The sequence below is a fragment of the Rhopilema esculentum genome, chromosome 10 (genome assembly GCF_057945365.1).
Source record: "Rhopilema esculentum isolate cy_ngs chromosome 10, ASM5794536v1, whole genome shotgun sequence".
NCBI classification, from domain to species: domain Eukaryota; kingdom Metazoa; phylum Cnidaria; class Scyphozoa; order Rhizostomeae; family Rhizostomatidae; genus Rhopilema; species Rhopilema esculentum.
In genome coordinates, this window is record NC_142824.1 from 15,547,073 (window position 1) to 15,571,709 (window position 24,637).

Below are 24,637 nucleotides of genomic sequence, written 5' to 3' on the forward strand. Positions count from 1 at the left end.
AAGGCATCATGGGAGTAGACATGTGCCTTGTGAATCTTCGAGGCCGACATTAGTCCTCTTCGTACAATCAGAAGGTATAGGCTCACCGCTGCAAAGTCTCGATACACTCTCATTTGAGTGCACTAATTTGTTGAGAGTACTAAGCAAGTCGGCCTTTCATCAATAATGGTATGATATATTAGCCTATTAATCACATTGCTAAGGATATGTTCCCTGGAAGCATAGTATTTTTTACCTTGAATGCTAGAAAGCCAATTTTTCTATGAAATAGGCCTACCCTGATTGTTTAGAAGAGTTTCCTGCTCTTATCAAAAGTGGAGATTAAGCGAGTTTAGCTTAATGTTCATTTGTGTCTGGCTTAGTGAAAACGAAACGTAAGGTTCTCCAAAGCACCGGACCTACAGTGTTTTCCCTTCTTGCTTCATATTAAAAATGTGCTTGGGGTCCGTTTAAGTTCTTTCATTTGTAATTTGAACAACTTGAATTATCTCTGTAAAGGTCGGTATATCATAAGTTGGAGGCTTCATTTGTACAGAAAAGAGGAGTACAGAGAAAAGACCTTTAAAGGAGTAATGAGCGCCACTGAATTTGAAACCCCTAATTTCAACTTATATTGCTTCTGAATACAACTATTTACAATTATATACCTAACTTTCAAATAGGTCTGGAATGTTGTCAGTTTCAGTAGAATAACACAGTGCATGAAAATATACATTCTTTCTTAAAGTAATATTGTGCTTGCTTGATCAGTTGCTAGACATAAAGACATCTAGTATTTCACTGTTCTTTTATTGTATATACAATGTATTATTTAATGTCTATTGAAGCAAATTCAAGTTGATTTTATGTTAATAAATATTAATTTATGATATAGGCAGCAGCATACAAGGAAAAGCAAGCTCCCTTTGAGGATGCACCCATCCATCGTATCAGGATCACACTCACAAGCAGAAATGTTCGCAGTTTAGAAAAGGTTTGTGCTGATCTCATCAAAGGAGCAAAAAGCAACAAGCTTGCTGTGAAAGGACCTGTTCGTCTCCCAACAAAAACTTTGAGGATCACATCAAGGAAAACACCATGTGGTGAAGGTTCCAAAACCTGGTCCAGATATGAGATGAGAATCCACAAACGTCTTATTGACCTCAAGAGTCCTTCTGAAATTGTCAAACAAATTGTATCCTTTTTTGAACTGAGTTTAAATCATGTTCAGTTTTAATGGATCATCTTTCATTTTGACCTATAAAGCAGTAATCCCTCTGCTGTTTTTATTAAGGTAATATTTAAACTGTCCATAAGAAACTTAGCTGTAAGACCACCAAAAAAATTAAGAGACCAAAATACCATTCACCTTTAACTTTGAGAAGCTGCTTGCAAATCCTTCTTTTAAAGATAATGTGTAAATGATTTTTCCTTTTTATGATTAGGCACTTCCTGTTTAACTGGCATAGTTTTTTAGAAAGAAGAGCTCCTTGTGACTTTTTAGGTGTTCTATTTCCCGCTATCTTGTCATATGTTTTACTGTTTCTAAAAAGTAGCTTTTTAGAATTGTTTATTCAAGAAACTTTTCTCACTGATCTCTGCATAGAAGCTTTTTGGTGAAAGCATACTAGGGATGTTTAATAAGTTAAAATTGAACTGTTTTGCTTGTCCTGCTTTATCCTTAACTTTTTATTAGACTTCAATCAGCATTGAGCCTGGAGTTGAAGTTGAAGTGACAATTGCAGATGCATAAATGAAGACATTATGGTCCTAATTGTACTTAAGATCTTCATTAAAAAGCAGTGATGCAACTCTATTTGTGTTGCTTTGTCTTGTGTGATTCTCCCTATGTATAATCCTAGAAAGTGATTTCTACTTTGAAAGTGAATTTCTAATGATAATGATAAACATTTTTGAATGTTGATGCTACATAGCTTTGTATGCTCAAATGTACTAGAGCTAATTCAAGCCAACTAAAAAATAACTACACTAATAATCTTCTCCACTTGTTCATGAAGGTTATGGGAATTTTGACATTTAGGAGAGTTTCAAACGAGAGTAAAGAGTAGCTAACATTTTTGTTGACAACTTTCTTGCATTAAATGAAAAAAGGAAAAAAAGCAACAGCTGTTAACAGCCTAGGGAAAAGTGTTAGCTGCTGATAACAGCCTGCTCTACTAAGGTCCTTAATAGAAGTAGGGGTCTTAATAGTTAGGGGGGTCAGACATTTTTCAAAAAATAAAAGGGGGCGCTGGAAATCTGAAAATCATGAGATGATTGTTTTTTTCGGGTCAAAGGAAGTTTCCAACTAAATTTCAACATAAACTGGTGTTCATTTTTAATAAAAGCAACATGATTATGACTATGAATTGACAAAGAAAAAATTACCCTGAGTAATTGGAAATTGTGTGATGTCAAAGTGCAATTTTCAATTGCCTGTGGTAATTTTTTCTGGGAACCCTGCATGTAAAGGAAAGAGGATGATAAAATTTATGTTTCTAAGTTTTGTCCTGCTGACTTTATTTAAGATGTCATAACCCAATGCCCTTCAGTAGGATCCTATTGTCTATAAACAAAAGCTTTTGAATCCGTCTCCCCAACAACAACTCCTTGTTATAACTATAACCTGTTTTTCTAAAAGGAAAAGGTTCACTCATTTACTAAAAATGCAATGCAATGTTTTTTTTCTATGTTAAAACTTTTGTACAAATTTCATAATTGCAAGAACAAAGGACAAATAAAATAAGGGATATGAATCACTACATATAAAAATTAATAAACAAGAGGGGGGGGGCAACTAAGCTCCCGGGTGGGGTTCAGAAAAAATTCGAAAAATTGATAAGCTTCCCCCTTCTATTAAGGACCTTAGAGTAGGGAAAAGTGTCAGCTTTGTTTGAGACAGAGCAGTGTCAAGGGATGTCAGTATTCGAGCAAAGCTAAACAAGAAATTTAATCTAACCAATTGGTTTTGTAATAGTAAATGTACAAAAGTTTTCATACGTCAACCAGCTGGTGATCCATTTCTTTAGAAGGAAACAACAATGCTAACTTTTGCTTTAAATACCAATTTTATTGTGATAATGAAGAAATTGTTTCCTTGAAAACCAACAAAGCAATAGGGCCAGACAATATACTAGCCAAAATCTTTAAATCCGCCATTGATGAAATTGAAGACGTTGAAATTGAAATTGAAAAATATATCCTCTACCATGTGGTTTCAGGGAAGGGTATAGTACCCAACATGCACTTCTGTGTCTTGTTGAGGATCTAAAAAAGCATACCTTGGTGAGAAACTGATTACTATTTTGATGGATTTATCAGAAGAATTTGATTGCTTATCACATGGCAAATTAATAACAAAATTACATGCATATGTCTTTAATAACGGTGCTTCAAAACTTTTATGCAGATACCTCCAAGTAGGGTTCAAGGAGCAAAGCTTAACTCTAACTGCAGTGAATCGAGAGATATAATCAATGGAGTCACGCAGGGATCCGTTTTAGGCCCTCTGTCGTTCTTTTCTAAATTATATCTTTCTATTTCTAAAGAGAAGTGAAATATGTAATTTTGCCTATGACAAGACAATTTGGATAAAAGGGCAAAGAATTAGTGCCATGTTTGTAAGTAAAAGAATGTTGTGAACTACTGTCAACAACGCTTTGGCCACGTATTCAATGCTACCATGTCATTGATCAAATGTTTATCTGTTGGCTTAGGTAATAGTACAACTCCCCAGGAAGCTCGTCACCAGTCCACATTTATGCCTACGTAGAAGTAACGACAGAGTTGGAATGGATAGGTGTGTGATCGGTCAGAATGATAAACTCAAAGAAATGTAATATTCTCGCTCTCTTTGTTCTTTCTCACCTTGCTTAAGCCCAAGACACAACAAAGAAAGGCCACGGTAGCAGGCTGCTCAACAGATTCAAATTTAATGCTGGCGGCGAAAAGTCGATGAAAATGTAGGAACACCGCAACGCGCCGAGAGAAAAAACAATTAACACAAGTAAATTAATAGAAGCTAATAGTTAATATTAGCTAATATGCTATAATTTGCTTATGTTTTTGTTATTTGCTCTCGGCGCGTTGCAGTGTTTATTATTTATTTTGATTTACTGCCTAATGACCCCAAGACTTGAATCTGAAGGTAGACAAAATAAAAAGCTGGTTCAGAGATAATTGCATGTTTTTGCCTAAGAGATCAGTGTTTGGAGAAAGTGAAATAAGAATTGGTGATTATTTAATCAGAAACACCGATAAAGAAAATAACTCAGTGTAATACTTGACAATCATCAAAAGTTTGATCACTACACTAGGTGTATTACACAAAGGTGTAATACTTGACAATCATCCGAAGTTTGATCATCACATTAAAACAAGATTTGTAATGAAGCAGGAAAGAAGATAAGTGTCCTTGCCAGAACATCACCTTATTTAAATGGAGAGAAAAAAACTGTTAATGAAATCGTTTATCATTACCTTCTTTACTTACTGTCTTATTGCTTGGATATTTTGTAGCCGAAAAAGGAATAATTTAACCAACAATGTTAACAAAAGAGCACTAATGATTGCATATAATGAATATAATTCTACTTTTGAAGCTCTGCTTATCAAAGATAATGCTTCAACGATTTAGCAACAAGACCTGCAGCGAATAGCCATTGAAATGTATAAAACTAAATATAGTGATATTTCTAGACTTCATGAGTCTCTATATAGACTCAGAAACGAGGCATTTGTTACTACAAAAACTATGGAACTGTTTTCTACAAAACAGAAACAGTGTCTTACAGATGTAATCAGAATTAGAAAAACATACTTGCCAAAGTAAGAAATGCAAACAGTCTAGAAGAAATATTTAAAAGGCTAATAAAACAAATCACCATTCTGTGCTCCAGCAAATTATGCATCCCGTATATAGCCTAAGTAGGATATGTCGCATCATAGTTGGTATAGTGTGATCGCATAGATAAGATAGAACTTGGATTCCAACTTTTGATAACGTAGAAAAAAAGATCAACCGTTGGGTAAGACATTCTTAAAGTGATCTTGACATTTATTTTCAACTGTATCAGCATGACGAGTCATTGTTACAAATAAATCGGTAAACTTCGTTTTCGTTTTTCGTGAATAGTGATTTCTTTAAGTGAATATTGATGTATATGTGAATATATGAAAATAGCCCGAGTGAATCTTGTTGTATATGTAATACCTTAAGAGTGATATCCTTTTCCCATTACTCTGCCCAATGCTTCATCTTCTTTGCTTTTTGAATGGGCTTTGACACAGTCGGCTTTTGAGTTCCAAGATGTCAAATGCGAACCATCACGCTCACAGATAAGAAACTCGATTAAGCGCACTAGAAAGAATTGTGGGTATGTTAATTTCAATTTAGGCCGCGTTAAACAACATCTGTTGAAAGGATGAAGTTATTTTGCAGAAGAGTACCCGAAATGAATCAGCGAAGGAATTCCGACAGCAGTATCAGAAGAGTACCCGAAATGAAACATGCCCGTCTTTTAGTTTTCTTGAGGCTTTTTTGGTCTTTATTCTTTTTGTTTCCTGGTGTATTAGTTTGATCTAAAAAACATTTGTGTGACACTAATTTCGACTTTCAAGACCACTCTCTAGATTTTCAGACCACTGCTAGTTGATAAGTTCATATTTTAAACATAAGACCCAGGAAACGATATAAGTTTAAACAGAAGAGATCTTTTGAAACTCTTGATACATAATTTTCAAATGCTTCACTAGGCTTTGGGGCAAACTTCCAATTATACCGGTAGAATAATTTATATCGGTCTTTGTAATTTGTTTCACTTTACAATATAAAAAAACAAGTTCTGCGAGGAACCTAGGCTCTTGCTTGCAGAATTACATGACATCGGCTTTCCTCCAAATGTCGTTGTTATCCTACTTTGATTTCTAACCAACCAAAATCTAGCTTTCCATGAGGATTTTATGTAGATCAAATCGGATTTCTGAGATTGGAAGAAGTATTAAAGATCAAAATCAGTTTTTGAATCTTCTTACCAATTTAAACTTTTAATGCAACAGAAGGCGATACCAGAATACAATCAAAACTGACAGGTATTTTTGTGCCTTTTGGATGGCACAGGCATGACGATGAGCAGTTTTGCAATACCATAAAACGTTGATAAATTCTTCCCAGTTTCAACAGCAGGGCTTGACTTTCAACTTTTCCCTTATCATAAGCTTATAATTGCTCGTCCTCGTTTTAACCGTTGGAATAATTTTGTAGCAAAACATTTTGAAAACCCATTGGCAGCGATATTCCCATAGAAAAATACCTTTAATAATTTAAATGAATATAACTTAGATATAAATGCAAAAACAAATAGATGTAATATGCAAATAATTGATATTGGTATCAAGAAACAGCTTTTATGATATTAAGGGATCAAAGTTTAATGTAAATAATGCATGGTTTTCTTATTTAAAAAAAGCAGGCAAATCGAGCAGTCAATGATGGATGCTCAGCAATTGATCATAAATACAACTTGAACATTGACTTCTACTTTTCTACTTCAAATAAAAGGAAAGGATAAAGTAAACTGAACGGCAAAAGTATCCCGCTCATTCTAGACGATAAAAACATACTCCTGGTTCCGGAGCCTCAACAAAAGAGATGGTTAAACATATGCTTTTTTACCCACGTTTGATCCAATGTTCTCCTGAGGCTCTGGTACCCAAGGTGGTAAAAGCACTGAATTTTTATAACAGAGTTGTAGTATAATCGAATGCAGGCCTGTGACCCTTTGTTATCTTCTTATGCGCAGGGCTTCTTCCCGAGTATGAAATTTGTGTCAGGGTTGCCATTTGACCATTTTAATGGCCACCTTTCTCTATTTTGACCGTTTTTCAAAAACCCTTAACCGTCAACAATTGATTTGGCCAAAGAAGCTATAGTTAGGCAAATATTTGCCGCCTATTAAAAACCACGAAAATACAATGGAAACAAAGATTTTTCCACAGATAATACACGATATTTTGCAAAATAATCAGAGATTGCTAATAGCGAAACATGAAGCAAAGCTGAAGATACAATGAAATGAAGTAAAAGCTCGCTGCAGTGGCCGTGTCGGCTACTGCAGAGTAGGAATAAAATGGCCGTGACCACGCCCATTTTGCCTCTTCTCAGTGCTTTGTACCATTAAAATCTCCCTTAGGAAAGTGATATCCCCCTACCTAGCGGTTTTAAATCAATTTCTAGAAGAAACATGTGGACTATGTTTTGGCAAATGTGGGGTGGGGGGAGGAGGAGGGGGTAATAATAATAATAATAGTAATAATGATAATGACAATAATTACTTTATTACAGTGTCAGATTGATTTAGTATTTCTGCTAATCGGCGACACCATTTACATACAGCTTATTGAAAACTGAATCTTTAAGAATTAATGTATCAAAGCTAAAAGTATACAAAAATATCAAATTCTGAATACATTGAATATGATAAATATATCAAAGTCTACATGAAGACTACCGGTATTCATGTACCGTGACAATTTCAAATCTGATTCTAATTTTTGACAAAGTTTTGTAGATAGTGAGGTGCAAATTTTATGACGTCAACTGGGAACCGCGAATTAGCCAAATTTTAGCTTTCTTTGTATATTTGATTGGCTGGCCGAGTTTGATCGTTCACGGTAAAGTATTTGGCCGCCAACCATTCCAAACATCTAGCAACCCCGATTTGTGTGATAGCAAAAATTGATCAAAAGGTCACCTCCTATTTAAACAAGAAAACAATGCCAAGTTGAACGTTGAAAGTTGTTTCAAGATCTGAAAGAACGTGGACAATTGACGACATTCTTCTGAATCCCTCGCATGTCCACTTAGGCTCATTAGCCACCTCAATCTATGTCTTAATCTGAGATCCGCTATTAGCAGCTGGGATTATAAGGAAATTCGACCGAAGGCAATTCCCTGTTGCATTAGATTTTGCCGGGTTGGCGTTGCCTACAAGCGGTTAAGCTCTCTATAAATAACAATGCTTTTGTATTGTTAACAAATAACATGGTTTTGAAAACAATGCCTTCTCCAATCATGGTTTCAGAACAGCAGAAAGGTCGTGAGTAGAACGGTGCTATACGGTAGACGGCGAGTGCTGAGCGGTGCATCGCAAGTGCAAAATGGGTTTCCAGCAAGGAATTTTGCGATATGTTTTAGCTTTGCAATTAGCAATGCTTTTTTCGTTTTGCAAAGCGTCTTTCGATGAATTTCTTTATGATGTCTCAGGAAGCAGAGACTTCGGGAAAGCAATTGCCAAAGTTGATCTGCCGTCGCCGGTTCACTTTTACAATGAGAAGTTCACGGCCATATATGTAAGTTATCAATTCATTTATTGTTTGAAGATACGTTACATTTTATCGTCGCATCATAATTTAAACCACAAAAATAACGAATTTGACGGTTGGAAAGTTGTTACATACAGTATGTTAAAGTGAAAACTTTGTTGAACAAAATTGACCTAAAATACAATCTTAATACAGACGCCCAAGCAGTTAATAGATGGTTTCTTACACAACAGAATCATGCTGGAATATTTTGCTGATTTTTATGCACTTGAATTTTTTTTATATATGACGAACACAATTCCTTTTTCAACTATGGCTATATCCTATTCAGGTGAAAACGTTCCTTTTCAGCAGCCTTACAGGAAATTAGTATTGACCTGGTTGATCAGTTTCTGTCACTAGATTATTTTCAAGGGAGCTAACATTTGGACAAGATGACTCCCTCTTATAAACTTAAGAAGGCAGGAGAAAGCCTTTCGCAGTAGGACAATAATACTCCCCTCTCTTTCGAAGGATTGCAAAAATCATTTACATTTGAGAAAACTTTCTTGCCAACAAGCAGCTCCCTTTCTCTTTCCAAAAACTTCGAAAACTCCATTCCCCCCCCCCCCCCCAAGCTGACCTTATTCTCATAAATCAATATTTTAGACAGTTTTTAAGTAGCATTGTGGTGTGGGGCAAAGTCATTCTGTGAGAAACTCCAAATCACTCGCATTTAGAAATACTAAAATTTTTTTGCTAACATAAGTTTATCGTTTTGTGTAGATATAACAATTACTTTGTTTGTGAGTTTCTAAACGTTTATTTCTTGAAAAATGTTGCCTCGATTGGCTGGCGCGGAATCTTTGTAGCTGGCCTTCTTTGCTCTGTGTCTCAATGAATGGATTCACCAGCCATAGAAAATCAGAAGTGCCATCTGTTTCTTTGTCATATTTCATGATATTTGAGGCAGACAGCTTCAAAACATTCCTACTGTTTCTTCCAATGTTTTTTAAATATGACATATGTAGGCTAGCATACTTTTTCGTGTTGAGTCGGATCGAATGACTTCGAACACGGGACCCTGTCAGACTTGGACTTCTAATGTCAGAATTTGTTCATTCAGTACTCGTTTTCATAGCAAATAGTTGGGAAAATCAAGTATCATTGCTATCCACAGCATTATTTTGCATCTACTGGATGAAGTCTTTAGACCGCAAGGACGGTCTTTTTAAATCCTTTAGAAAACTTAACTGGGTTCGAATTATTACATCAACGAAGTGGAGAGACTTTGGTTAGATAAAAGAGAACATCTCTGTTGGTTTTGATATTAACTTGCACGAACTTTTTGTCAATGATGACGCGTTGACTTTATGATCAATGGCCCTTTATACCCTGCTTTGTACAGCAAAGAAACTCTCAACTGGGCTTAGGTCAATGTTCAAATGTTACATTGCGTGACAATTCGAAAGCGAGTTGATGTCAAGTGGATCTCGCAAGATCACAACTTGGACATAAAAGAAATCTTAAAAACTTCCTTTTGCATTGGGTATTAGAGCTCCGCAAGGATATTGGCAAACAAACCTGTGATGTGAAGCCAAGGCATTACGGATACATGTCCTTTGAACTGATGAATCTGTGATTATAAAGGGCTTTCATTTCAATGATGATGCACCTTGTTAGATTAATGCTAATCCTGCTATTGTGTGAAAATGAGCATTTCCACTTCAGCTTGATTGCCGAAGGATTAGCTTCTGTTGCAAAGAAGAAGCGGCAAAGAAAGTAAAAACGGCTCGGTGTATTCGGTTCTCATTCGGTTCGCCTTCAGAACCAGAGGAAATTTGCGAAATTGACTTTTGAGGCACAAATACAGGGCACTCGCCCTGATTTACTGTCTCCCCGTCTCGAATTAGTACAATATAAATTGATTAAATGGGCCTGGATTGAGTTAAAGTTCAATGTTTAAGAGAATTGAAGCAGACTTAACAACCCGTCAAAATGCGTTTTTTTAGCGAGGTTTTTGTTTTTTTGTACAATGAGGGTTGAACTCAATTGATCTATTGCTCTCCATTCTTTTCAATTGTGCTGTTTCTTGGGGATCATGTATAAATCAATTTTGGAATGAGTTTTAAAGTACATACACTTTAGTTTGGTATTTTCTCAACCTTTCACTTTATATACAATAAGAGAAAAAGCGAAATGCGAAAAGAGGCACACTAGAAAAAAACTTTACTCTACCCTTCCAATTCTTCAATTCTTTTAGGAAACAAATTCAACGTAAAAAATATACATTTAAAAGCTATCGAGCCATCAGCTGGTGTCATTTTCCATCCCTGTTTTATCAAAATATGTTTCGATTGGCTTTGTGATGACAATGGCTCTTTGTCACTAACTTTAATGTAGAAAAAGATAAAATTGGAGCGCAAACATGGCTTTTTCCTTAGCTTAAAGCGTTCCAATGTAGTAATAGTGGCAAAATAGATCGAACTTAATCGCTAGAAAGAAGTTACATGCAGAAACACTCATTTAGGACTTTGTCAATATAAAATAGAAACATAGGCTTCGAGAAAAATTGATGAATAACGGCAATGCATTTGCACAATTTGGCGATTCTTGAAGAAAACACATGTTGTTCATCCATAGCGACTTTTAAGTCATTGGTAGTTGGGAAAATCAGAAAGTAGCATTTTGCACAAAGTGGGTTCCCATTTGTGAATAGCTTTAAATCAAGTTTTTAAAAAGCCTCAAAGTTACAGCAGGCCAGTAGGTTAATTGTATAATAGAAAGATAAGGTTAATTTTCGTTGATTTCTAATGTTAATATGCTGTTTAAAACTCATGCAAAATGAATCATTTGACGTATTGAATTAAAATATCTAATGTTAAACCTGGCAAATATTTGCACATCTGTCTGATATTGTAGAATGTGATGTATTTACTCAATTAATGGAGGCGTTTAGACCATGTTTGCTTGCGATAGATGTCTGGATGGCACAAGGCTTTTGTCGTTATAGTATTATATTGAGATCATGTTTGTTCGAATCAACGCCGCAATACGTGGGTTTGATCCAAGATATGAGTTAAAAGAGACGAGAAGCTCTTATGTGTTATATTTTGATTAGAAGAATGTTTCTGAAAATTGCGGAAAAATGGTACGTTAATTCGACTAAAATAGTGTTTGCCTAGCTGATGCGTGAATGGGAAATAGGCCTTAGAATGGGATATTGAAGGTTTCAAATGTTATTGTTTTTGAAAAAAAATTATAGATAATCTGAAATGTTCACTTTTTGAGATAAGTACAAAAGAGAAAGCATAAATTACAGTTGCATACATAATTTTTTAAACTGGTGGTAAAATGCTGGCATGGATTCAGCTATTTTCTGATTTGGCTTGTTTCGTCGAAGCAACTTGCATGTCAGTTCGTTTAGACAAAAAACTTGCATGTCAGTTCGTTTAGACGAGAAACTTGCAGGTCAGTTTCTTAAGACGAAGCAACGTGCATGTCAGTGCTTTTAGACGAAGCAACTTGCACGTCAGTGCGTTTAGACGAAGCAACTTGCACGTCAGTGCGTTTAGACGAATCAACATTCCTTTCAAAGTATGCGGACACACTGTTTTCAATGCAATTTTTGCTACTCTTTACAGGCGCATACAAACGGATATGTCACCTTTGCAGATGAGAAAATCTGGATACCAAGCTATTTCAGTCAAAACAAGGTCATGGCACCATGTATGGTTGAAATACAAGATAACAATGACCTTGGATCAATTAGAATTGCTGTGACGTCAAGGGAAGAGCAATTGAATCGAGCAAATTATGACGTTTACGCTCACTTTGCGCGCGAAAAAGAATTCAGAGCCAAAGCAGTTGTTGTTGTTACGTGGGATGGACTTCTTTCGCAGGTTTGTTCATCCAGTTCACTTTTAAAAACTAAAGTAGGTAGATGTTTAAAATTTAAATAGAGAAGAACAAGTTTGTTCACAAATACAAATTATAAACTAAACTCCAACATGGCTTGTGGCTCCTTCCTTATAATTTGTTTGTATTTGTTTCTACCTAGCATCCGAAGGTAGTTTTAGGGCACTGAGAAGCTATGCTTATCGAGCAGTGTCCTGATCCTTCCTCTCGATGTGACCACATCTCGTGATTCCTACGCCTGGAATAACAGAGAGCTGGCGACTCTCCCTACTCTGGGTGAAAGTTTGGTCATGCCAGGGACTCGAAACACGGACCCTTGGGTCTTTAGTCAGCGCCTCTAACAACTGTTTTAGATTTGCTTTTTAAGAAGCAGTGTAAAGCCATCATATTATCTAAAATAGATAGAGTAGGTGGTCTACATTTAGGAACCTTTTTTTATTGATGATTCAAGAGTACGCCAAACTTCATTATATAGGTTAATTGACGTAATATTCTTTCAAAGTTTTAAATAACTTAGAATGAAGAAAAAAAGCGAGGAGAAAGCAGGAGCTATGCCATCCACTGGCAACTGTCTTAATGCTAACTTCAACGTTACGACAACTTTGTAATATGCTGGAAATGTTCTTGCATCCAAAGAAAAGTTATTTAGTGTGCGTTCGTTCTTTTTTACTTCGTTCTTATGTTTGCTACAACATGGCTTTATTTGTAGGAGAGTTTCCTTTCTTGCCTTTCTAGAAAACGACGGTTCAAAATGTAATCATCATAGGGAAAGAAAAGACATTTGCTTTGTTTCTTTTTAAAAACCGGAACGGTTTCACATTCGACAACTCTGTTCGATTTCTCGAAGCTCAGGCCGGGTTTAGCAGCGGAGACAGTGTTAGGTGAGAGTGACTTGAGCCCATAGGCATGATTTCTGGTGATGACTTCTCTTATATTCAAAATGCTTTTTTCTTCACTACACACTTTTTTATAAGAATACCTAATTTTTGCTGAGCCTCGATAGTCGTGTAATAATAAGGTATTGATATGTATAAATTCATTTCAAATGAATTAGCCATGGATATAAGGCAGATTGTTTTTTGAACAGGATGTTGCAGAAAATAAAATCACAAGCTCGCATGCACTAAGTCTGTTGTTAGATTTATCTCATTCGAAATTATAAGTTCTGTTCTTACCTTTTAACTGATCGTAGGCTCACAGAACTACTTGATGCTCGGCGTGGTCGGCACATTGAGTACCTTTTCAAGTATTCTAATACATTGACTTCTGGAAAGTGGATGTTCTTGATGGGATCCTCTGGCCTCTTTCAGGTGCAGATGCCTGATTTGCACCCAGTTTACAACCCAACCAGTGGCAGGATAGTTCCTCAAGGTTCGTAACTGTAATATCATGACCTTTTGTTCCTGAGAATTAAGGTCTCGAAGCAAACGCTATAAGATAAAACTTTTAAACTGATCGAAAAACCTTGTCAAAGAGTTTATCCTACAAGGTTGTTTTTACTTCTTAATTGCGCGCGTGACCAGAAGATACTGCGCAGTTCAAAGTTCAAAAGTGACATCTTCAAACGCTGTTAAATCGCTCCGCCGATTCACTGTAACACAATCGTTTTGTTTCTTTAGATACTGACGAATGCAAGGAAGGCCTTTCAGTGTGCCATCGATTTTCGGATTGTTTTAATGTGAACATTGGTTACAAATGCAAATGCACTGCTGGATACTTTGGCAATGGAAGAGTCTGCATTAGGAAATGTGAATATTACTCACCTGCCTAATCCTATTTTAAAGATCTGTGAGAGATTTTAGAAAATTTCTATATTGCTCAGCATAAACTCTGCGATCTGGTTCTTGGTATCTTAAAATCCCCGAGTGTCCAAATAGCCTATAATTTCAATGACAATTAAACGCATAGAAATTACGTTTACATTTTATAACCAAGTTACATTCTGAAGTGAACGTAACAAAAAACCGAAAGATCTTAGCTACAGTCTTGGGCTCCAAGATGATAATGGAATTCGAATGTTTGGCAGTATGGTAAAAAGTTAGTCTTCATTTAATTGGATATAATCATCAAATATATTTTGTTGGTCCTTACAACCTGTACTTTATTATTTTTTGATCCATGTTAAGAGGTACTAGTGAGATTTTGCTGAAGATATGACCATCTACTTCATAGATTCAATTGTTAATCTAGAAGGAAAAGTCACTGGGAAAATAAATGATGTTGGAGTTGATCGTGCCTCTTTTGCTGCGCAAGTTTCAAGTAGAAATGGAGATCTCGTTCTTTCTATCGATCCTGTAACATCAAGAATCGGTCATTCTTTGAAGATGCTACCAGCTGTCGCTGGAATAGTCGGCTGGCTGTTTGGAAAGAGTAGTGATGGTAGTCAAGGTATAAGTGTTGTTGGAAACCGATTCAAAGCTACAAGCATCATCACCTTCAAAACAGGTAGCACAAATTTAACATGATTTTGCAGAATTACTTTTCCAATACCTATTTCTAAAACCCCGTTTACTTTCTTGAAGTCTTTCTAACAATGTATCAGCCAGTCTGATTGATGCATACACGAAGAATTTGATATCATATCATCAATCTAAGTTGATCTTGGTACATTTGGCTAATAATGCTAACAATTACTTGCTAAAAATTGCTTTCTTGAGCTCCATTTAAAATCTTACCCAAAAGGGGATTTCTGGAGTAGTTTGGAACATTGCTAGGGACGATTAAATGTAGAAAATAAGCAACAATGGTTGATTTTGTTTGGGGTTTTTGGCTTTGTTTGATTACGTTAAATTTTGTTTCATTTGATTCACATGCTAGGCTGCGTTCAGACAGGACTTTGCTTTTTTTCAAATTTTGCTTGTCATTACAGGAGAAATACTTCACATAGAGCAGCATATGAAGGGATATGATTCATTCAACAGCCTAGTTTTTGACACAGATGTGCAAGGAGATGTCCCGATCCCATTGGCTCAGCCAGAGACTTTGAGTAGAATTGGCTCGTACGCTGAAACCTATGCTATGGGTGATAACATGAAGATGTACAGCGAAGGAACTGCCTCTTACATCATTGATGACGTAACAATCGAATACAAAATAAACAGGGAAATTAGCTTCGAGCCATTTAATAATGTGAGCGCGTATAGAGCCCTGGTTCGGATATCCAGTACAGAGACTTCGTTTTTTCAAGATTCAAGCAGTGGCTTTTTGAGATACAGGCAAAAATATACTATTTCAGGTACATCTTCTTTAATAGAATTTCATACCTTTAGCAGATAATAGCTAAGGCATTATATATGAAGGGTTTCCTGATACTTTGTAGCAACACAAAAATTAACGTTGTTAAAAACTGTTTTCAATCTATTTGCATTGGCTAGGGACTTGAAATCAAGGATTTTGAAGGAAGTAAACTGAATTACATAGTTCCAAATACCTTCCTTTTAGAAAGGTTCGTTATTAATTCAAACTTGAAGATTATTGCTTTCTAGTCCCTTCAGTGAAGATCCATACAACTCCAAAGACTACAAAGGCTCCCAAGAAAACCACGCAAGCCATGCCGAAACCTACCTCTACCAAGACGGAGCAGCTGGAAATAACAACAAAAGCTAAACCGACTGCGTCAACTTTTGCAAAGAGAGAAACGGAAACAAAGGCCGCAACTGAAACACCTTCAAGAGAAGAGGCAAAAGTTTTGGTAACTGGAAGCATAAGGCAAGCAAGCAGTTTCCCAGACAACGCTAGACAAATGACTTCTGTGGTAAGAGGGAGTCCAGAAATAACCATGCAGCCAACGAAACCTGCTTTGCCAAGTGAAGGACCGATGACCACGCCAATAACAACAAAGGCAGATGTAATGACGACAAAGCCACCTAACTGTGAACCTCAGAAGTGTGCTGAAAATGCCATCTGCAAAGCGGTGGGCGGAAGAGGAAAATGCGTCTGTAATATAGGATTCGTAGGAAATGGCACTTCCTGCATCGGTATAGATTGTTAAATATTTGACATTAGTTAATGCTTTCGATCTTGAGCTTTTAAACATATAGCCAAATTAAAACATCCTGTTTATAAAGGTACGGTTAAACTGGCAGAAGTTGGAGCTTCTCCGACCAGACAAAAATAACCAAACTTGTGATAAATCGACTTTCATGGTTGAAAACCGAAATGATGCATCACAGAAATTTTTAAAAACCAAACTTCGACAATTAAAAACCGAATCAAGCACTACGAGATAAAAAACTTAATGCAATCGATAGAAGAGAAAGAATACCAATCGATGCATTGATACCAAATGTGTCTGACATATCAAATGCATTGATATCAAATGGACTAAGACCTAGCATTTTTACTGAGTTATGGCAAAACCTTTGTATGCAAGTTGGCCTTTGTAAGCTTGACTATAAACAGATATACCGAATTTCCTCTATTGAACGCTGCTCTCTGATAAACGCCACCCTCTATTTAACGGCGCATCAAAAGTTATATTTTGTAATAGACACCGAGGAAAAACATCCATTAGAGGAAATACGGTATTTCTACCAATGGATCCTACGAACACACTTGTACTTAATAAGTGTCTTTCTAAGCGGTATTTTTAACGCATAAATCCATATTTTACCCAGTACCTGAGAAATGTAAAGATCAGAAACTTTAGTGCTTGTTTATTAAAAGCAAAATGGTTGAAAAGATAAATGTTTGGGATTCTCCATATGTCTTCATATATCACTGCATATTTGCCTGATGTCTTTTCTGTTTAGTTGACAGGAGGATCAGCTGTGGCAGCCACATGTGCGATGAGCATTCAGAGTGCATCAGAGAACAATCACAGTATTTTTGTAAATGCAAAGAAGGCTACATTGGTGACGGACTCAGGTGTTTTGGTGAGTTCGTTACGTGTTTCGACTCAAGAAACAAGCATGAAATCGTGTCTAATAAATCCTTACAAATTCCATATTTGTTCCAAAACCTTTTCTGGATTGCGTGATATTTCAGGGGGTGTTTGTCCTAGGAAGAGGTTAAAAAGAGAGGGCAGTTACTTATAGCAGTTTTCCTCTTTTCGTCGTTCTCTCCTGATCATGTGTGGCAGCCAAGTTCTTGTTGACGAGCTTCGAAGATGAAAGCAGACGGAACTTAAAGGATTCCAATATCTAAGCAGATTTTCTTTTAAGGTTCAGAAAACTAAGCCTGCCAGTTATGTATCCTATTATCGAGGCAGCTGGAACTTTTTAAGCAAATTTTTGTACTCTCACTACTTTAAACTCATTGAATCCAAAAAAAACTAAAGCATCTAGATTGGTTTGTGAGTTCTCAAGAGGAAAAGTGATTTTAACAAAAACAGTTACCGAAGTACTTTAATTGGCAATTGAATGATTTACTGTTTCAAATGAATAAGTTTCTTATTTACACCACAAAGGTAATCAAAGAAAGAGGCTTTTTTCTTTACGTCACTATGCAGTCTTAAAACTTTAGTGCAATTGACCGTTGAGAAGCTTCAGCGACCAACTTTCGTTGTCTAACACTGGCAGAGTGTAAGAATTGAGCAGCCATAGCGCAGCTGTAGTTGGCAAAATGGTCTGCTGGCAAATGCTTAAAACGTGCTTACTGCTTCTTTATGCTAACTTGTGTGTCTCGTTTGCAGTCGATACTCCATGTGAATGCCACAAACAAGCAGAATGCTACAATGATGCGGAGGGAGCCAAGTATTGTGTCTGCAAGCTTGGTTTCAAAGGCGACGGATACAGCTGTGTTGGTTTGTTGGAATCTTTTGACATAACTTTTCTAATAAACAGAGGTGGTTAATAGACAGTATTTTTACCATGACTTCTTGAGTTTATGGTGATATTCGGACATACAGCACTCTGGTTTTGATATCAGATCTCGGAAAATTCTCAAAAAACCACGAGTAGGATGCAACTTGGTTATAAAACTTCTTGTAGATGACATTGAGAAAGTAAATGCACAATATTTATCAAATTCGACATAAATCTAGTAACATTAGATCTTTCAAGAGATTGGCGGGATGTACTTTAAATTAGCTTTTTCTCTTCTTTCGTTGAGGTAAAGTTAAGTTGGATATTGCATTGAAATCCATCCCTATGTGTACCGCCTTTAACCTATCGAATGGATTAGTTCATATTCGTGATTGCGTGATGACTGCTTTCATTTAAGAGCAAGCGCAGTTAACTCTGAATAAGAAACAAGAGCTGTGATTTAAGCTCAGGCTGAAAGGTCACACACACGTAATTGTGACGTCATCGCCGTTGTTGATGGACGTGATTACGATGAAAGGAGGTTGTGATAACGTTTCCCTTAATCGTGAAAAGGGATAAAAGAACAATTTCTCAAGAAATTTTGTTGCAACTATTTTATGTGACCAGCGGCTCAAAAAAACCATTAGCGTAACATCAATTTAAAAATTGATTTAGTTTATTATCTGTTGCAAAAACTAAAATCAAAGTGATTTTAAAACAAGCAATAGCATTCTCTTAGAATCTTTTTCTTATCATCATTGCATATTTGCTCAACTAAAAGAAAAAACAACTTTCTTGTGAACATAACATAGCGAGAAATACCACAACGATATTGTCCCTTTGGAGAGCTTCATTGGAGAGCTAAATTTCATTGGACATTTATAACATGTACTGTAACAATGATCTAATGTAAAAGCTTGAAGAATACAAGAAATAATGAAAATGTAAAAGATTGAGTTACCTGATTGCAGCTAAAACGAAGACGTACATTTCTAAGAAGGAATTACACCCTGTTTGACGCGTATGTTTTTAAATCAAATGAAATTATTGACGACATAGACAGTAATAAAGCCTTTGTGGGCGTCTTTAGTGAAATGATAATTACTTTGTAAGCTTTGATTTCCATAAGATAACTGTGACATTTAACGGCAAAAGTAAATATTTCAGACGGTAAAAATCGGACATTAAAAAATGAAGATCTAACACAATTACAGTTTAGCTTTTTACAAATTTCCGAGAACAAAATGTGTTTTGTTTCAATTGATATGGTAACATGGTAACATTATGTTTTGCTTGTTTTGCACAGATATCGATGAATGTCAGGAGATGAGAATAATCTGTCAATCACATTCGCGTTGCGTAAATTCGATTGGCTCTTACAAATGTGTTTGCAATCAAGGTTTCCGCAAGAATGGAACTCAGTGCTTTGGTGAGCGGTTGCTTGAAGGCGTTTGGGTTTATTTAAATCACGTTTTATTTGTCTTTTAGTTTTTACACGGGATTTAAGGCTACGTTTACACGGGACCTCTTTGAACTGTTCCAAATGGAACTGTTCCATGTGGCTACGGAAAGGCGTCGCCTTGCAACGGGAAAACCGCGCTGCGTAGTAGGAAGTATCTGCGGAGCCGGTTTTACGTCGAAGTCTTTTCGTCTTTTTCGTAAAATGCAATGACTGGTTTACGTTTAGTTTGCTCAATCAGCTATTTGATAAGTTATCTGAAAACACAGTACGCACCCACGCATCAATCTGTATCCCATTTGGAACGGCTCCATGCGTTGCAACGGAACCTCGACGAGATCGGTTCCAAATGGGATCGGTTAGCCAGGCATACGCGTTTGGGCAGTTTAGCAGCTCCATTTGGAACGGTTCGATCAGGGCCCTTTTAAACAAAAGCGACCCCTAATTGTTGATACTTTAATTGATACTTTCAAACTGAATCCCTATCAAAACATTCCATGTTTACAATACATGATTTTAGCTCTTGATAAATCCAGTATTCATAGACAATTGAGAGCTGAAAATTAAACGAAACATTTTCAAAACTTTGGCTCCTAACATCGTTGTGCAAATGTTGTGTGTTGTGTTTGACAAAGTGAAATTAAGAAATGTCAAAGATTTAAAAACAAGCTATTTGTGGAGTGTCTTTTGTAAAACGTTTTTCAAACCCTCTCATTTGTGTCTCTTAGAATAAGCCTCTACCCAAACATTTCCCGAATCTTCCAGCTATTTATTATGATTAGCCTTGAAATCACTCGATTAAACGGTATTTGATAACCTTTTTAATACATCTTGTCGCTGAATACATATAATACAACTAACATTCTTTCTACAGACATCCCAGAATGCACAGAGAAAAAAGATGCCTGTGGCGATCGCGCTGTATGCACGGAAATACCCGGCTCCTTTCAATGCTCGTGTCCAAAGGGGTTTCATTTCGGATATAGAAAACGAAACTGCTTTCGTAAGTGTATAGCAATAATAATTTGTCTATTTCTTTCTCATACAAAAAATTTATATTTTAATACAAAAAATGTGTCGGATCACTTTTAGAATTACTGCCAGGCTTTCAGAGAAAAAGGAAATTGTAAAAAATGTACCCATCATGTTTAGAACCCATTTAGGGTTAAATGTTGCTTGAAGTTAGAGCTATGGTCAATTCTGCCAGTTATTATTACTGGCGGTATAGGCAGTAGCTATATAAGGAGTGAGGACCCAATAAAAAGACAATTTTGGAATTTCGATACTGATCATTTGAAACATTGTGCCTTTTCGAAATGAAGAGTAAACAATGTCATCTCTACAACAGAAGAACGAGGCCATTTGAAATAAAGAGATAGAAACCTACCTTATCCTTCTAGCCCTTTAGCTAGTACATAATGAATTATTTCATTCTTTTAGCCGATTGTCCCAGGTGTCTCAATGGTGGAACATGTATTGGTAAATTTGGATGTAGCTGCGCACCAGGATATTCTGGAGAAATTTGCCAATGGGGTAATTACTTCGCTTTAGCTCGCTTTTGTCAGGAAAAGGCACTTTGTTTGTGCAAAACGGCATGCATTTTAGTAATGAAGCATTTAGTTGCGTTGAAGCATTAAAGAATTTTGTCAATCTCAGGCCACATTGTTTAGATCACTATCGTTCTAAACTGTGTATACTCTCCCATTGGCTCTGATCCAACATCCCTTGCAACGTTAGGCAATTTCTAACTTTTCCTTGGGATATCTTATGATACATGTGTGAGGTTAATGCGTCAAGGCTGAAAAGTATGCTGAAAGACAATAGATGCAATCCTTTTTCAAGATACAATCCTTTTTTTATTTTTTAAGTCCTGTGTGTTTGTATTTCTTTAATAACTCGAAATATTTTTAGGCAGTCTGATGAATAAAAAATTTCTTCTAAAATGAACACCGACTTGCAAGGGGAGAGGTCCGATAAATTATTGTTCATTATAAGTCTCATAGATTTTGCTGGATTTTTCATACACATTCTTGCCTCCCAAACAGTTGGAGATGAATTTCTGCTGTATTCACAAGGAGGCAACATCAAGAGGTTTTCCTATCCTTATGGCTCAATGTCATACGGGTACATTTATCGCAAGACAAGCAATCTCATGGTTGGGGTCGACTATGACTGCAGAGATAAAAAGGTTTACTGGACTGACATCACATTAGGCAGCATTCAGAGATCAAACTATGATGGTACTGCGATGGAAAAGGTCATAGAAAAACTTGGTGACCCGCAAGGTTGGTAACTGACTCTTCTCTTGATTAGTTCTTTATTGCCAATATTTTAATAACTTACAATAGTTTAACGTCGGCTACTAGACAAATACAATGATGAGTACATTGATTGCTACTAGACAAATATGAAAACAACATGCAGATTGCAACCTTTTTCTTTATCTATGAAAGTTGAGAGGTAAATCTGGAAGAAAGGTTCACTCTAAATAGATGACCTAACGTCGCTCATGAGAAGGGGATGGAAATCTGGATCGCACAAAACTGGGATTAACTCATTGCATACATTTTCACATTTTATTGTATGCATGCATGACGCATTACATTACATTGCTATGAATATCAAATCTTTACCAGGACATTTGTTCCGATTCGTCAAGACGCAAAGTGTCATCTGTCTCTAGTAGAACTGTTGATAGTTGTAAAGGTTAATTTCTTGGCAGAAGGACAAATTTGATCATAGCTGTTGTTTTCCCTTTTAAGGTCTTACCATCGATTGGCTTGGCCGGAATATGTTTTGGACAGACAACGGTTTCAACGAGATTCAGGTTTCTCGATTGGACGGTAAATACAGAAAAGTTCTTATCAAAGAAGGCATAACCCATCCACGACCCATTGTTTGCAATCCATATACCGGGTGAGTAGCCATGTACTGCATTTTATTGATGACTGTGGACCGGTTTTATCTTCACAAAGGTCAGATAGAAGGAAGCATATATTAATTTTGAACGAAAGCATAGCGGTCAATAACCTGAAACTGTGTTGCAGAGTATCCCTCCTTCTCCAGCGCTTGATGATCTTTAAATGGCAGCATGTTCTATACATTCGCAAATAAGCCAATTAAGTATCTTGTAAATTATATAAACGTTTATAGTTTCAATATCCTTAAAAGTTCAATCATAAGCATGATCTATAAATCCCACAAACTGCTTATTGTAGCCAGCTCTTTTGGGCGGACTGGGACAGACGACAACCTCGAATTGAAGTAGCATCGATGGATGGTACTGGCCGTCGTCTTCTTGTTTCACGTGATATTGGGCTGCCAAATGGGCTCACAATTGACTACAAAGCACGTGACTTATGTTGGACTGATGCAGCACTGCAATTCTTGTCTTGTATCAATCTGGACGGGAGAAACCAAAGATATTTTGGTAAAAAGGTATGCTTTGCGTGCGTTTTTGACAAGTATACATAGCAATCATGTCATAGATTGGCAAATTGATGTCGAAAAGGGGATAGATTTTAAAATAGCTGCTATTAGACTTTTTTTGCTAACAATTGATATGTAAAGCACTTGTTAGAAATGTGATCGAAAAACATTTAGGTAACCGAGTGATGGATGAATTCTGAGAAAAAGACTCAATTTGGAAAATTTCAGACCAATTAGTAACATAGGTCTTTTCTAAAGTACCAAACTTACCAGATTTGGAGTTGGATCTTAAAAATAGTCGTGTAGAAAATTTCATGTTATTTGGAGAGATGGGTGACAAATTACGCCGTTTAGAAACTTTAGCATTTCCTTAACATTTCACCAGTGTTTTCACTGCAGCAGCAAAGTCCGGCCAAATCTTTGAAAATATCTTCATATGCAAAACGAAGTATTCCGTTACGGAACTATCCAAAGGCCGTGAATTCTTCAGCATCAGCTAATTATAAGATGAAAAATTCAAATTTGAGGTGCATTTTTGACGACTTTCTGTAAATAGCGAGATGCGAAATCGATGAGGTCAACTCGGCGAGAGAATAATGGTGATCGTTTAGAAACTGAAGACATGAGTACGCTCGCAAAGGTTTTTTAAGTTGATAGGCAATAGCTTTATATTCATTTAATTTAATATGCTGTCAATACTAGATTGGATATCCATTTGGAATCACGATGCACAATTCCATGATGTTTTGGACAAACTGGGTCACTGACAATATTGGCAGGTATGACAAACAAAACAATGAGAAGATGGCTGAAGTCAACAGCGGCTTTGGAAGAGATGGAAGAATCCTAGACATCAAATCGGTCACGGCTTGCCCTTCACGTAAGCACAGCAAGAACTATTTTTAAAATCATAGAAAATTTGTGTATATTGTACATTGAATTTTGACAGCAGTTGTTCATATGTTAGAGAAAGCTCTTAGATTCTTCTATTTGTGCGAAATTTAGTGCAAATCGGCTGAGATATGGCCACATGAGCACATATACTTTCTCTTTCAAATCAGTGTAACTATGTATCTATGAGAGTTTAGGTTTTATGGGCCAAGCCTTTCAACCTTTTACTTCAAATCTTTCATTTGCCACATTTCAACCAAATCTTTATTACATTGGGCAAATTTTGCATATCAAGAGGTATTTGTAGGTATCTTTAAGGTATTCTTTTAAGTTATGTGATCAAAAGTCTAAAAGTCTAAAGATAGATATTTCCAAGTTACATTTAAACTCTATTTGAGATTATTATGTTGTCATAAGATGTTGAAAATAGGATCATTTTCATATGATGTCAAAGAACATCTAAATTATTCGATCTGGATTGTTCTTGATCCACTTTGCTTGCATTACCCGATGATAATAAAATTTCTCGATTCTTCACAAACTTTGTTATTTTTCTAAAGAAAAATAATCACACCAGCACCAGATTTGCAACGTGAATTGTTTGAAAATAACTAGCATTGATATTTGGGGTCGATCGGCTAGATTTGAAAATTTTATTTTTCTTTAGGTAAAAATATATGCAGCTTGCAAAATGGCGGTTGTAGAAAATTGTGCTTACCAAGAATTGATGGTGGAAGGACATGTTATTGATTACAGCGGAGACTGGATTGTTCAAATGATTTGAATGAAGGATTGTTGCTGTTGACTGAAAGAATGGAGGAGACCAGCTACTGCTTTTGGCTGAAATATGAAACTTTGTTGCTCGTACACGCATCACTTTCTCTTTTGTTCGCAAAGCCCTTTCTTAAACGTAAAT

The 24,637-nt window shown here is 36.3% G+C and overlaps 2 protein-coding genes across 2 annotated transcripts; both read left to right on the plus strand.

Annotated features, from left to right (window-relative positions):
- The first annotated feature begins 9 nt into the window (after positions 1–9).
- On the plus strand, positions 10–1,795 carry LOC148959502 (small ribosomal subunit protein uS10-like). The gene is made up of 3 exons (XM_089110787.1): positions 10–168; positions 875–1,174; positions 1,676–1,795. Exons 1-3 carry the CDS (start codon positions 166–168, stop codon positions 1,730–1,732), a joined length of 360 nt encoding a protein of 119 aa, XP_088966913.1. The 5' UTR covers positions 10–165; the 3' UTR covers positions 1,733–1,795.
- Positions 1,796–7,978: 6,183 nt separating this feature from the next.
- Positions 7,979–24,631, plus strand: LOC135689407 (uncharacterized). Its single transcript, XM_065206624.2, has 18 exons — positions 7,979–8,328; positions 11,925–12,182; positions 12,934–13,079; positions 13,391–13,569; positions 13,818–13,946; positions 14,371–14,643; positions 15,068–15,433; positions 15,684–16,175; positions 16,950–17,072; positions 17,831–17,941; positions 19,249–19,371; positions 20,276–20,404; positions 20,842–20,934; positions 21,447–21,686; positions 22,164–22,317; positions 22,620–22,839; positions 23,533–23,710; positions 24,389–24,631. The coding sequence occupies exons 1-18, from the start codon at positions 8,137–8,139 to the stop codon at positions 24,469–24,471; spliced, it is 3,489 nt and encodes a 1,162-aa protein (XP_065062696.2). The 5' UTR covers positions 7,979–8,136; the 3' UTR covers positions 24,472–24,631.
- The last annotated feature ends 6 nt before the right edge of the window (positions 24,632–24,637 follow it).